Here is a 15,443-nt window from a genome sequence, read left to right as displayed (position 1 = left end):
ATCTAGGCAATAATAGGTTTTAAAAGAAGAAGGAGTGATAAAAAGAAAGAAAGAGTGTCTTGGGAAAATGCACAACAGATTTTGAACCAACATCTGCAAGGAAAAGTTAAGTAATGAAAAGGTTTTAAGTTTAAAAAAAAATCGCTACATATCATAAGTAGCAGATTAAGACCGATCACTGCAGACAGGTTGGTTTTGATAGGATTATTTACTGTTTTTGTATCACAGGTATGTCCTTTATCTTCACCTTGCACAGACATGAAGATATTTCTGTCGTCAATCTCCTGCTTACTCAAACCCTGATTACCGCTGGTTCTGAAACAAATTAATTAAAGAGAAAAAAGTTGCATTTTAAAATCAAAGGAATAAAAGGCTAGGATAGATATTTTGTATGATATCTGCAGTTAGAGTCTTCGTCTGCTAGCTATTAACTTCTATCACAAAATCTGATACTGATCTGTGCACTTTTGTCCTCTGTGAAGCACCTTGATGCGTTTTACATTAAAGGCACTTTATAAATGTAACTTACATATATGTATATGGCTGTATGTATGTCTATGTATATACACGCACATACATACATATAAATACACCTATATACATGTCTCTAGAATAAGACATTGCCTCTTCCCTCCTCCCTGCCAAGGTTTTCTATCAATCCACATTTTCTCCCTTTCATAGAAACATAGAAAATAGGCAGGAGTAGGCCATTCGGCCCTTCGAGCCTGCTCCGCCATGCAATGTGATCATGGCTGATCCTCTATCTCAATACCATATTCCCGCTCTCTCCCCATACCCCTTGATGCCTTTTGTGTCTAGAAATCTATCTAGCTCCTTCTTAAATATATTCAGTGACTTGGCCTCCACAGCCTTCTGTGGTAGAGAATTCCACAGGTTCATCACCCTCTGAGTGAAGAAATTTCTCCTCATCTCAGTCCTAAATGTCCTACCCTGTATCCTGAGACTGTGACTCCCCCCCCCACCCCCACCTGTTCTGGACCCCCCAGCCAGGAGAAATATCCTCCCTGCATCCAGTCTGTCTAGCCCTGTCAGAATTTTATATGTTTCAATGAGATCCCTTCTCATTCTTCTAAACTCGAGTGAATACAGGCCAAGTCGACCCAATCTCTCCTCATACAACAGTCCTGCCATCCCAGGAATCAGTCTGGTGAACCTTCGCTGCACTCCCTCTATGGCAAGTATATCCTCTCTTAGGTAAGGAGACCAAAACTGCACACAATACTCCAGGTGTGGTCTCACCAAGGTCCTGTATAACTGCAGTAAGGCATCCTTGCTCCGGTACTCAAATCCTCTTGCAATGAAGGCCAACATACCATTTGCCTTCCTAACTGCTTGCTGCACTGCACGTTTGCTTTCAGTGACTGGTGTACAAGGACCCTACCCTCCTCAGCCATGTACTCTGGACTTTGGCCGATAGGGAGACGGGACTCCGAATGTTCCCACGTCCTCCACCGATACCTTCTGTGACCGGATGGTTGGTGACATACAAAGGGCAGCATGACCCAACATGTATGGTCTTTCCTTGCTGCATCTTATATCATCATAGTAGGTACAGCACAGGAGGAGTCCATTTGGCCCATCGTGTCCGTGCCGGCCCATTGAAAGTCCCACTCCCCTACTCTTTCCCCATAACCCTGCATTTTTTTTTTCCCCTTCAAGTATTTATCTAATTCCCTTTTGAAAGTTACTACTGAATCTGCTTCCACCACCCTTTCAGGCAGCACATTCCAGATCATCACAACTCGCTGCTTAAAAAAATGTTTCCCCGTGTCGCCTCTTTTGCCAATCACTTTAAATCTGTGACCTCTGGTTACCAATCCTTCTGCCACTGGGAACAATTTCTCCTTGTTTACTCTATCAAATCTCCCCTTAACCTTCTCTGTTCTAAGGAGAACAATCCCAGCTTCTCCAATCTCTCCACATAACTGAAATCCCTCATCCCTGGCACCATTCTAGTAAATCTCTTCTGCACCCTCTCTAAGGTCTTGACATCCATCCTGAAGTTTGGTGCCCAGAAATGAACACAATACTCCAGCTGAGACCTAACCAGGGTTTTATAAAGATTTAACATAACTTCCTTGCTATTGTACTCTATGCCTCTGTTTATAAAGCCCAGGATCCCATATGCTTTTTTAAGCATCTGATGATTCTTCAGATATTCAGCACCATTCTGTCTAAGGCAGAAGCCTAAACTGGACTATCAAGCTAGGCTGAATCTCCCGGTCAATCACACCAGCTTTCAAATTGTTGGGTTCTTCACTACAATTTCCCAATTAACTACTACAGGGTGAAAGTCACTTCAAAACAAATTCCACGACAGAAACTGCATTCAGATACATTTTTTCATGCTGATACTTGACTCTTTCTCTATGACTTATTACTTCCTTTAATGAGTTTAGCAGAAGAACTGCAGATGATAGAGATTCTTCAAGTACTTACAGCAACGAGCGCTTTGCCGTTTCATCAATGTCGATGATCCGTAACGTTAATAACTGTTTCTCTTGGATACTCGCTGGGAGACCAACGTGTTGCGCTGTCAGAAAGGTCAGATTAGTACCCTGGCACAGAAAAGAAGGAAATTGGAAATGTTATCATTGTACAAGATGCACATGAGCCGAAGTGAGGCTAATTAGGATTTTTTAAAAACTGTCTTCATTCTCGGACATTGCTGGCAAGGCCGGCTTATATTGACCAACCCTCATGGCCCTCAGAAGGTGATGGTGGGCCTTCCTCTTGAACCGATGGTAGTGGCTTGCTAGGCCACTTCAGAGTCAACCACATTGGTGTGGGACTGGAGTCACATATAGACCACACTGGGTAAGAACAGCAGGTTTCCTTCCCTAAAAAGGACATTAGTGAACCAGTTGTGTTCTTACGATAATTGGACAGACCGTACCCTCAACTAAAAGGTAAAATGATAATTAATACACAGGTCATTATAAAAAGGTATTAACGCAAGTAGATAAGTCCATAAAGAGGCAAATGGAATTCTTGGTTTTGTAACTAGAGGCAAAAACTACGAAGGTAAGGAGATATTGTTGAAATTAGGTGTCAGCCGTGGCTCGGTGGGTAGCACCCTCGCCTCAGTCAGAATGTTGTGGGTTCAAGTTCCACTCCAGAAACTTGAGCACAAAATCTAGGCTGACACTCCAGTGTAGTACTGAGGGAGTGCTGCACTGTCAGAGGTACCGTCTTTCAGATGAGACGTTAAACCGAGGCCCCACCTGCCCCCTCAGGTGAACATAAAAGATCACATGACACTATTTCGAAGAAGAGCAGGGGAATTCTCCCCGGTGTCCTGGCCAATATTTATCCCTCGGCCAACATCACTAAAGCAGACGACCTGGTCATTATCACTTTGCTGTTTATGGGAGCTTGCTGTGCGCAAATTGGCTGCCACGTTTCCTACATTACAACAGTGACGACACCTCAGTAAATACTTCATTAGCTGTAAAGCGCTTTGGGACGTCCTGAGGTCATGAAAGGCTCGATATAAATGCAAGTCTTTCTTTCTTTCTTTGCTAGGCTGCAGGTGGAGTACTGCGTGCAGTTTTGGGTATACCATTATTGGAAGAATATAAAGCAAGTACAGACTCACTCGGATGTCGCCAGGAACGAGGGGAGATTTGAGAAGTCACGTTGGCTAGAATGTGGAATCCTCTGCCACAAACCCATTGTTGAAGCATTGATTCTTTTCAAAAGGGAATTAGACAGTCGCTTGAAAGAGAGAAATATTGAAGAGATTGGGGAGTAGCAAAGTGGAGAAAAAAAAAATCGATGCAGACTCGATGTGCTGTAACATTCTATGATTCTGCTACCTACCACGCAGAAATCACCAACATCATACGGTCTTCTCTTCCGCCTACCATACTGGTGACAGTAGATGCCCCTTTGAATGAATGGAAGTGCATTTGTCCTGAAAAAGAGACACATTTCTACCATCAGAAATTCTGAGAGACTGTAAACGAACACAGTCGTCAAAGCAGAAGGTACAAGTAAATTCCTAGTGTTGACCCTCTATTTCCTTTTAGAAATGTTTGTGCTTACAGGGCTGCATCGTGAAGACATATCCATTTTGTGCAGCACAGGCCAAAGTAGATGCAGTGTGTTAGTGTCAGCCATGGGGGGGAAATCGCTTTTAGTATATGTGACAGATGAGAGATCTGCCTTGATTCTAATCACGAGAGACCCCATTTACGAGCGTAAAACAGGACTTCTGCCAAACCTACGGCAGGAAAACGGGAGAAGCCGCGGGAGGTCGCCCCATATATCGTGCTGTGGGATTTCATAATTTGGCCTCTTGTGCATCCCCAACTTCCTTCACCCCACCATTGGCGTGCCTTCAACTGTCTAAGCCTCAAGCTCTGGAATTCCCTCCTTAAACCTCTTCGCCTCCCTACCTCTCCCTCCTCCTTTAAAACCTACCTCGTTGACTAAGCTTTTGGTCACCTATCCTAGTATCATTCTTTGGCTCGGTGTCAATTTTTGTCCAATTCTGCTTCTGTGAAGCGCCTTAGGACGTTTTACTATGTTGAAGGCGCACTACAAATGCAAGTTGATGTTGGCAGGATTGTGAGAAGTTTAAAATGTCTCCTATACTTTCTGGAATGTTCAACTTTGTCTAGCGGGTGACGTACGCATTCTCTGGCTCACGTGCAGACACCATTTCATTCGGACAAGATGGATTGTTGAACATTGTATCTACGACTACCATTAATGGCTGGCCTACTCTGGCAGGGGGGCGGGTAGCAATCACTCTATCAGACTTGTCTTATTTCACGGGCATAAAGATTATATCAGGCAGTTCTTGTATTTTTGAACTCTAGATTTGATCAACAAGCTTCATTATGAAAGGCACCTTTTCATATTCCTTTGTCTCGGTTCCGATTTTAATGCAGAGAGTGGGTGTAACCAGGCTCTGGAGTGATAATCTGGTTCAACAGTCAGTTGACAAGCTGTAGCCAGTGGGATATGGCACAAAAAATGTGAGTTGATGTAGAAACTTCCCAACACAAACACTGGTCCAATCTGAGCATTACCTTTTTTTTAAAAAAAAAAGTTAATTCTCGGGATGTGGGCGTCGCTGGCAAGGCTGGCATTTATTGCCCATCCCTAGTTGCCCATTGAGAAGGTGGTGGGCCTTCTTGTTGAACTGCTGGCAGTCCGTGCGATGAAGGTTCTCCCACAGTGCTATTAGATAGAGAGTTCCAGGATTTTGACCCAGTGACTATGAACGTTCAAGTCAGGGTGTATATTTTGACACAAGAATTTCAGGATCGTTTACTGGGCTCTAGGGGAATCAAGGGACATGGGGATCAGGCGGGAAAGTGGAGTTGAGGTCAAAGATCAGCCATGATCTTATTAAAAGGCGGAGCAGGCTTGAGGGGCCGAATGGCCTACTCCTGCTCCTATTTCTTATGTTCAACCAACATCACCAAAAAAAAAGATTATCTGGTCCTTTATTGCTGTTTGTGGGAGCTTGCAGTGCACAAATTGATTGCCACGACTCCCTACATTACAACAGTGACTACACTTCAAAAATTACCTTTCACAACCTCGGTATGAAGTGCTATATAAATGCAAGTTCTTTATTTCTTCCTGGAAAAGCCCAAATCACAATAAATATTTCTACTCTTATCAATTATGGTGATGCATTAGATTAGAAGCCTAATTTCACATCAGCTGTTTGTTTAAAATTTGGCCTCAGGTGTTTGTTACAGATGAAGAAACAGTCAACGTAGACCAGAAAAAAAAACCGTCCCATGATCCAGCTCCAAAGAGACCGAATTAGATTACCAACCATAGAAAGCAGGCACACTCCCGAGGGATCCAATCTGTGCTCCAAGTATTTATTACCTTTGGTACCATTGTCTTGTACAAGGAGACGTACCTGTTTTTCCCAAAGTGACGATATTCATAAACTGTAAGAGACTTATCGAATGCAAAGAAGAAACCAATCAGCTCTCTGCACGCATCCCGTCCATTTCTGGTTAAAAAGAAACGTGCACACGAGTTAGGTGACGATATCGGTACGGAGCCTTGCTGGACCCAGTGCGGGTCGGAGATTGGGCTATAATACTCGGGTGGGAGCCTCCATTCTCCAAGCCATCCTCACCGCGAGGCCTCAAGGAATTAACCCCAAAGTATTATCTTTTAGCTAGAAAGCATGGAGCATATAAATTTTTGCATCGTTATCATAGAGTCATACAGCACAGAAGGAGGCCATTAACGACCAATGTGGCTTTCTCATTAAAAACAGAATTGATAGAAATACACAGCACAGTCTTTTCTTTCTATGAGCTTTTACACTAGATATTTTCTGCCGGTTCAAGGTCACAGACCGCTCCTGTAAGCGAGCCCACGGTCCCTATGACCTGGAGCGTGCCTGCCCAATTTCGGCTTACTGCATTTATCAGGTTCCACCAAGTTGGTTCCTCAACTTCCAATGGGCAGAATAATAAACTCCATCAGACCGTGCCTTCGCCATTACCCTGGCAGATTTATTCAACGTTAAACAGGTAAATGAACAGTAGCACAAACAGGAGATGCTCAGTAATTATATGCTTAAACATTCCTCCTCTGGGATATAGAAAACAACAAAGGCACTGAAATAAAACTGAAACTTGAAATACGGTCCATCTCCTTTAAAAACCTCTTTGACCGAGCTTTTGGTCACCCTTCTTAATATCTCTCCTCCTTTGGCTTGGGTGTCTGTTTTCCTTATACTTCTGTTTTGCGCCATGGGACATTCTCTACATTAAATGCTAGTTACTGTTGTTCTGGTTATATGGGTGTTCCTCCTGGCTCACTCCAGAGTCGATGGGCTGCCCTATCTATGAGGGTTTCAGAAAGACTATCGAGTTGAGCGAAGGCTGCCAAATATAAAAATAAAAAGCACCCCAGTTAGCTACCAGCAACAACGCAGTCCATCAAGTGGACTACAAAGAATCACCCAGCCCCCAACAGACCTAACCCCTTGATTCCCAGAACAAAAAAAAGAGATTGTTTGTCCACACAAACAGAGTAAAGTTCAAAGACATCCCCTAGCCTGACAATCTTCTACCCTAAGTGGGAATCGGCCAACACTTCAGCAGATGGTGAGGCATCAGGAAATGCTTCTTTGAAATAACGTCATTGAAATCATTTTTTGCATACCAGACTGTAATGTGCATTCTCTGCAACCTGAGGAAGCAGCTAGCAGTAACTCACATATAAATGTCTATGAGCGATCTTATTATTGGAAATATGACTATAAACTCCTTATTCATCACAATAGATGCTAACTGGGTGCAGGCTTTTGTCAGAACGATTGACAGATACTGATGGGCCTATGTATTTCCAGCATGTGTCTTATTAGGAGTGATTCCGCAGTCCAACGTGCCAAGTGGTGCTTGTAGGGGTGCGTTTACGTTAAAACGCAACCACGATTTCCTGAAATATGCTCCTTACCAGCCCCGCACCCCAATGGATCAATAGAATCACCCTTATTGACCCTTATTCTCTGCCTCTCTCTCTCCTCCTTTAAGACGCTTCTTAAAACCTACCTCTTTGATCGAGTTTTTGGTCACCTGTCCTAATTTCTCCTTATGTAGCCCAGTGTCAAATTTTGTTTGATAACACTCCTGTGAAGCGCCTTGGGACATTTTAACTACGTTAAAGGCGCTCTTTAAATGCAAGTTGCTGTCGTTAATATATTTTGTTTCTGTGATATCTAGCTAACATGTAGAGTATCTGCTTATTCACAGCATTCGATCACTAAGAAGTTTAATGAAACCTTCTAGAACAAGACAATTCAAATCTTTCTCAGATTAAAAAAAAACATTTTACTAAAAAAGAAAAATTATGCTGCCTAAATAAAGGTTACAAATTACACAGAAATTACAACAGGGAAACGGGCCGTTTGGCCCAACCGGTCCACACGAGCAGTATCCTAATCCCGTGTCTGCCCTATTCCAATATCCCATTATTCCCCTTTCCTTCAACTATCTATCTAACCGGTTCTTAAAATGGTCTCTGCTTCAATAACTAACTAAAGTAAGACACTCCACTGCCTCATAACCCTCTGTGTAAAATGTTTCTTCAGCTCTCTGTCCTAAATCTCTTACATTTTGTCTTCTGTCTCAGCCCCCTCATTCTGGACCCCTCGATTACTGGAAACAGTCCATTTTTAAGATACTCTGCCTCATCCCTTCATGATGTGGAGATGCTGGTGATGGATTGGGGTTGACAATTGTAAACAATTTTACAACACCAAGTTATAGTCCAACAAATTTATTTTAAATTCCACAAGCTTTCAGAGGCTTCCTCCTTCCTCAGGTGAACGGTGTGGAAATGAAATTTTCGAATCCTTCGCATTTGAAAATCACAGAACAATGCCTGGTGATTACTGCCCATTGCCAAGGCAATCACAGTGAGCAGACAGAAAGGTGTCACCTAAAAGGCCACCGAATATACAAACCCCCAAAAAAAGAGAGAGAGAAGGAAGACAGTCAATGACCCGTTATATTAAAAACAGATAACATTTGTTCGCTGGTGGGGTTACGTGTAGTGTGACATGAACCCAAGATCCCGGTTGAGGCCGTCCTCATGGGTGTGGAACTTGGCTATCAATTTCTGCTCGACGATTTTGCGTTGTCGTGTGTCTCGAAGGCCGCCTTGGAGTATGCTTACCCGAAGGTCGGTGGCTGAATGTCCATGACTGCTGAAGTGTTCCCTGACAGGGAGAGAACCCTCCTGTTTGGCGATTGTTGCGCGGTGTCCGTTCATCCGTTGTCGCAGCGTCTGCATGGTCTCGCCAATGTACCATGCTCTGGGGCATCCTTTCCTGCAACGTATGAGGTAGACAACGTTGGCCGAGTCACAGGAGTATGAACCGTGCATCTGGTGGGTGGTGTCCTCTTGTGTGATGGTGGTATCTGTGTCGATGATCTGGCATGTCTTGCAGAGGTTACCGTGGCAGGGTTGTGTGGTGTCGTGGACGCTGTTCTCCTGAAAGCTGGGTAATTTGCTGCGAACGATGGTTTGTTTGAGGTTGGGTGGCTGTTTAAAGGCGAGTAGTGGAGGTGTGGGGATGGCCATAGCGAGGTGTTCGTCATCATTGATGACATGTTGAAGGCTGCGGAGAACATGGCGTAGTTTCTCCGCTCCGGGGAAGTACTGGACGACGAAGGGTACTCTGTTGGTTGCGTCCCGTGTTAGTCTTCTGAGGAGGTCTACACGATTTTTCGCTGTGGCCCGTCGGAACTGTCGATCGATGAGTCGAGCATCATATCCCGTTCTTACTAGGGCGTCTTTCAGCGTCTGTAGGTGTCCATCGCATTCCTCCTCGTCTGAGCAGACCCTGTGTATTCGCAGGGCCTGTCCATAGGGGATGGCCTCTTTGACGTGGTTAGGGTGGAAGCTGGAAAAGTGGAGCATCGTGAGGTTGTCCGTGGGCTTGCGGTAGAGTGAGGTGCTGAGGTGCCCGTCTTTGATGGAGATTCGTGTGTCCAAGAAAGAAACTGATTCTGAGGAGTAGTCCATGGTGAGCTTGATGGTGGGATGGAACTTGTTGATGTTATCGTGTAGTCTCTTTAGTGATTCCTCACCGTGGGTCCATAGAAAGAAAATGTCGTCGATGTATCTGGTGTATAGTGTTGGTTGGAGGTCCTGTGCAGTGAAGAAGTTCCGCTCGAAGTTGTGCATGAAAATGTTGGCGTATTGGGGTGCGAATTTGGTCCCCATGGCTGTTCCTGGACAACCAGGAACACTACAGACGGTTACCCACAGACCCGACCAAAGAACACACCCATCAGCTCAACAAACTGATCAAGACCTTCGATCCAGACCTTCAAAACATCCTACGCACTCTCATCCCACGTACTCCCCGCGTGGGAGACTTCTATTGCCTCCCAAAGATACACAAAGCCAACACACCCGGACGTCCTATCGTATCAGGCAACGGAACCCTGTGTGAGAACCTCTCTGGATACATCGAGGGCATCCTGAAACCCATCGTGCAGGGAACCCCCAGCTTCTGTCGCGACACTACAGACTTTCTACAAAAACTCAGTACCCACGGACCTGTTGAACCAGGAACACTTCTCACCACGATGGACGTCTCGGCACTCTACACCAGTATCCCCCACGATGACGGCATCGCTGCGACAGCATCAATACTCAACACCAACAACAGCCAATCTCCAGACGCCTTCCTACAACTCATCCGCTTCATCCTGGATCACAATGTTTTCACCTTCAATAACCAGTTCTTTACCCAAACACACGTAACAGCCATGGGGACCAAATTCGCACCCCAATACGCCAACATTTCCATGCACATGTTCGAGCAGGACTTCTTCACTGCACAGGACCTCCAACCAACACTATACACCAGATACATCGACGACATTTTCTTTCTATGGACCCACGGTGAGGAATCACTAAAGAGACTACACGATAACATCAACAAGTTCCATCCCACCATCAAGCTCACCATGGACTACTCCTCAGAATCAGTTTCTTTCTTGGGCACACGAATCTCCATCAAAGACGGGCACCTCAGCACCTCACTCTACCGCAAGCCCACGGACAACCTCACGATGCTCCACTTTTCCAGCTTCCACCCTAACCACGTCAAAGAGGCCATCCCCTATGGACAGGCCCTGCGAATACACAGGGTCTGCTCAGACGAGGAGGAACGCGATGGACACCTACAGACGCTGAAAGACGCCCTAGTAAGAACGGGATATGATGCGCAACTCATCGATCGACAGCTCCGACGGGCCACAGCGAAAAATCGCGTAGACCTCCTCAGAAGACTAACACGGGACGCAACCAACAGAGTACCCTTCGTCGTCCAGTACTTCCCCGGAGCGGAGAAACTACGCCATGTTCTCCGCAGCCTTCAACATGTCATCAATGATGACGAACACCTCGCTATGGCCATCCCCACACCTCCACTACTCGCCTTTAAAGAGCCACCCAACCTCAAACAAACCATCGTTCGCAGCAAATTACCCAGCTTTCAGGAGAACAGCGTCCACGACACCACACAACCCTGCCACGGTAACCTCTGCAAGACATGCCAGATCATCGACACAGATACCACCATCACACAAGAGGACACCACCCACCAGGTGCACGGTTCATACTCCTGTGACTCGGCCAACATTGTCTACCTCATACGTTGCAGGAAAGGATGCCCCAGAGCATGGTACATTGGCGAGACCATGCAGACGCTGCGACAACGGATGAACGGACACCATGCAACAATCGCCAAACAGGAGGGTTCTCTCCCTGTCGGGGAACACTTCAGCAGTCATGGACATTCAGTCACCGACGTTCGGGTAAGCATACTCCAAGGCGGCCTTCGAGACACACGACAACGCAAAATCGTCGAGCAGAAATTGATAGCCAAGTTCCGCACCCATGAGGACGGCCTCAACCGGGATCTTGGGTTCATGTCACACTACACGTAACCCCACCAGCGAACAAATGTTATCTGTTTTTAATATAATGGGTCATTGACTGTCTTCCTTCTCTCTCTCTCTCTTTTTTTTGGGGGGGTTTATATATTCGGTGGCCTTTTAGGTGACACCTTTCTGTCTGCTCACTGTGATTGCCTTGGCAATGGGCAGTAATCACCAGGCATTGTTCTGTGATTTTCAAATGCGAAGGATTCGAAAATTTCATTTCCACACCGTTCACCTGAGGAAGGAGGAAGCCTCCGAAAGCTTGTGGAATTTAAAATAAATTTGTTGGACTATAACTTGGTGTTGTAAAATTGTTTACAATTGTCATCCCTTCATGACAAGGAAGGTCATTCCGATCATCCGAGTTTATTTATCCAGATCTCCCAACACAGCATCCAATTGTTTCCTAATTGATTCCAATTAAATCACATATTTCCACATTCTCTGAAAATATCAGAACATGCAATTTGTTGTGCAGTTTCACAAGCCAGGCATTGAATACATACCCTGCAACATTTTAAAAGAGAAGCAATACTGAAAGTTTAATGAGATAAATAACCCATTAATCACATATAGTTACAACAGTGAAAAGTTTGATAAGGCTGCAGTATACCTTGAAATAATCCGGGCATCGAAACGCAGCTTGTTTGAGAGCAGATTTTCTGTTAACGTTGAACTTGTCTTCACCCTATTGAGGCAAAAAAAAACATTAAACTTGCATCAAGTTACATCAAAACTACAGCACAGAAATAGGCCATTCGGCCCAACTGGTCTATGCTGGCATTTATGCTCCACACGAGCCTTCTCCCTCTCTACTTCATCTAATCCTATCAGGATACTTTTCTATTCCTTTTTCCCTCATGTGCTTATCTAGTTTCCCCTTAAATGCATCTATGCTATTTGCCTCAACTACTCCTTGTAGCAGCACGTTCCACATTCTAACCACTCTCTGGGTAAAGAAATTTCTCCTGAATTCCCCATTGGATTTATTAGCGACTATTTTATATTTATGACCTCTAGTTTTGGACTCCTCCCACAGGTGGAAATATTTTCTCTACGTCTACCCTATCAAACCCTTTCATTATCTCAAAGACCTCCATCAAGTCACCCCTCAGCCTCTCTTTTCTAGAGAAAACAGTCCCAGTCTGTTCAGCCTTTCCTGATAAGTATATCCTCTCAGTTCTGGTATCATCCTTGTGAATATTTTTTTGCACCCTCTCCAATGCATCTACATCCTTTCTATAATACGGAGACCAGAACTGTGCACAGTACTCCCAAGTGTGGTCTAACCAAGTTTCTATTCAAGTTTAACACAACTTCTCTGCTTTTCAATTCTATACCTCTAGAAATGAACCCCAGTGTTTGATTTGCCTTTTTAAGGCCTTATTAACCTGCGTCGCTACTTTTAGTGATTTGTGTATCTGTACCACTAGATCCCTTTGCTCCTCTTTTCCGTTTAGACTCTTACTATCCGAGCAGTATGTGGCCTCCTTATTCTTCCCACCAAAATGCACCACCTCATACTTATCTATATTGAAATTCATTTGCCAATTACACACCCATTCTGCAAGTTTGTTAATGTCCTCTTGCATTTTGACGCATTCTTCCTTTGTGTTAACTTAAGTAGTGTGTTGTTTATAACACCAGAAGAATGGGGGAGAAGTCAAGAAACTGCCGCTGCACCTTTGGGTCCGGCCCAATGCATAGCAGCCCTTTCTGGTATTGGGACAATCCCATGTTCTTAAGGGAACTGGGACTTATGGGGCGGGGGCAAGTTAGTTAGCGAAGCATCATTGCTAACCGTGGTCTTATAGAGTTTCTTTACATAAGAAATAGGAGCAGGAGTAGGCGACATGGCCCCTCGAGCCTGCTCCGCCATTCAATAAGATCATGGCTGATCTTCGCCCTCAATTACACTTTCCTGCCCAATCTCCATATCCCTTGTGTAGGGATAAAATTTGCATTAAGGGATATAAAGGGGTGGGCCCCAATTCGCCGGTATAAAACAGTCTGAGAGGTACCATTCAGTCTTGTTAGGCTGGAAACAAAACACAAAGCACCATGGGATACTTGACTATGTTAGCCCTTTTCAAACTAACATAGATAGGTTTAGCTGACCAAGGACATTCCAAGCTTTACTTAAGGAATGTTTAGAAGGGGTCTGTTCCTGATAAGAGTACAAAGGCGTATTGATGAAACATCTGCTGATGGTCTGGAAAAGGAGTCAGTTGGCTGCATAATTCAATAGAGCTTTGTAGTCAAGCAGGCCATGTTCCTGCTGAAGAAACCTCCCTATAGTGATAACAAGGGTAAGAGATAGCTCAAGAATGCGAAGTTAGAGTGAAGCCTCTGCAGCCTATAAGCTTCTCACAGGGGGTACTCGAGTTCAAAGGGCAGGCCTAGTAGCTGATTGATTAACCCTATAAACCAATGATGTATCAATATTTCCATGTATACACCCCCATTAGTAATTAGTGGGTGTTGTCTAATAAACTGTATAAACTAAGTTGTATTGCCACTTTTCCTTTGAGAACGAGGTCTCCAGCTGGGGTGGCTGAGATTGTTCTCCAGTGTGCACTCGTAATAAACTATTGATCTGGGTAACACCCGAGTCTGTTAGTTCTGTTTTACCTTCCAGATTTTCCTCGCTTACACCTTGATTCCCCTAGAGTCCAAAAATCTATCTATCTCAGCCTTGAATATACTCAACGACTCAGCATCCACACCCTTCTGGGGTACCGAATTCCAAAGATTCACAACCCTCTGAGTGAAGAAATTCCTCCTCATCTCAGTCTTAAATGGCCGACCCCTTATCCTGTGACTATGCCCTCTAGTTCTAGACTCTCCAGCCAGGGGAAACAACCTCTCAGCAACTACCCTGTCAAGCCCCCTCAGAATCTTATATGTTTCAATGAGATCACCTCTCATTCTTCTAAACTCCAGAGAGTATGGGCCCATTCTACTCAACCTTTCCTCATAGGACAACCCTCTCATCCCAGGAATCAATCTAGTGAACCTTCGTTGTACCGCCTCTGAGGAGGATGCCTTGTTGGGAAGGATGGTCCCATTTTTCTCTGAAACCCGTAGGGTTTCCTGTTTTTTCTCACATCCCCCAGGAGTTAGCATGACTGGTGATTGGGGAGGATGGCAAGAGGTGGCACCGTCTAATGGAGCAAGTAAGCAATGGTGGGCCTGAAAGCCTTTCCTATCACCTGTCTTTTACGTTCCTGTAACAGCGATACTTCACAACCGTAAGTAAGTAGGGTCGGTGTAAATCCCGGGGCATAAAGTTTTCACGAGAACTGTGGAATTTTGCATCCTTTCCAGATATTTACTCAGTTCTTCCGATTTTGGTAATGACTTATTGATTTTACACCATTGTTTCAACGTGCAGGATTTACATGGATAGAAGAGAGCGAAAGAGACAAAGAATTGTTTCGCGCTCTCTCAACTCCAGTCATGCACATTAAAAGAATAGTGCAAAAAAAAAATCAATAAATCATTAATAAAATCGCAAGTGTCGACAATGCTGTAGTAAAGTTAATGAGAAACGTATAATAAAGATTTAACTGACCTCAATAAAAGTTGGTGTGGAAGTGCAAATTGGATACTAAAAAAAAATTTACAGGAATACCCACTGCTTAATTGAAACCATTTACCCAATGAGAAGAATTTGCCCAGGAAAATGCAATGTAGTGTTTTTAAAAAGGAACAATATTGGCAAGAGAAAGTACTTTCAATCTAAAAGTGTCAGCCACGGATCAGTGGTAGCACTCTCGTCTTTGATTCAGAAGGTTGTGTAGTGTCTTTGCCCACATTTGTAACCTCCAAATGATTGGATACAATCTTAACATAAATCACCCTCCAACTTAAATGGGGTGGGGGAAAATGAAGGAAATTTAAAAATGTTTCAAGAAGAGAAAATCCATATGAGCAAATCAGTTACTTGTTTATAGGGACGTAGGAACT

The 15,443-nt window shown here is 44.3% G+C and overlaps 1 protein-coding gene across 2 annotated transcripts in view; it reads right to left on the bottom strand.

Moving 5' to 3' along the window:
* The window catches only part of caps2 (calcyphosine 2), a 47,997-nt gene that overhangs the window by 11,292 nt on the left and 21,262 nt on the right, over nucleotides 1-15,443 (bottom strand). For both annotated transcript variants that reach the window (XM_067999304.1, XM_067999305.1), the window contains exons 10-14: nucleotides 12,088-12,162; nucleotides 5,912-6,007; nucleotides 3,844-3,937; nucleotides 2,461-2,579; nucleotides 248-315 (exon numbers count right to left, since the gene is read on the bottom strand). In XM_067999304.1, the coding sequence (XP_067855405.1) occupies nucleotides 248-315; nucleotides 2,461-2,579; nucleotides 3,844-3,937; nucleotides 5,912-6,007; nucleotides 12,088-12,162 (452 nt within the window). The remainder of the gene's footprint in view (nucleotides 1-247; nucleotides 316-2,460; nucleotides 2,580-3,843; nucleotides 3,938-5,911; nucleotides 6,008-12,087; nucleotides 12,163-15,443) is intronic.

The sequence above is a fragment of the Heptranchias perlo genome, chromosome 18 (genome assembly GCF_035084215.1).
Source record: "Heptranchias perlo isolate sHepPer1 chromosome 18, sHepPer1.hap1, whole genome shotgun sequence".
In the NCBI taxonomy this organism is placed as follows: domain Eukaryota; kingdom Metazoa; phylum Chordata; class Chondrichthyes; order Hexanchiformes; family Hexanchidae; genus Heptranchias; species Heptranchias perlo.
This window is presented reverse-complemented; position numbering and strand designations above follow the sequence as displayed.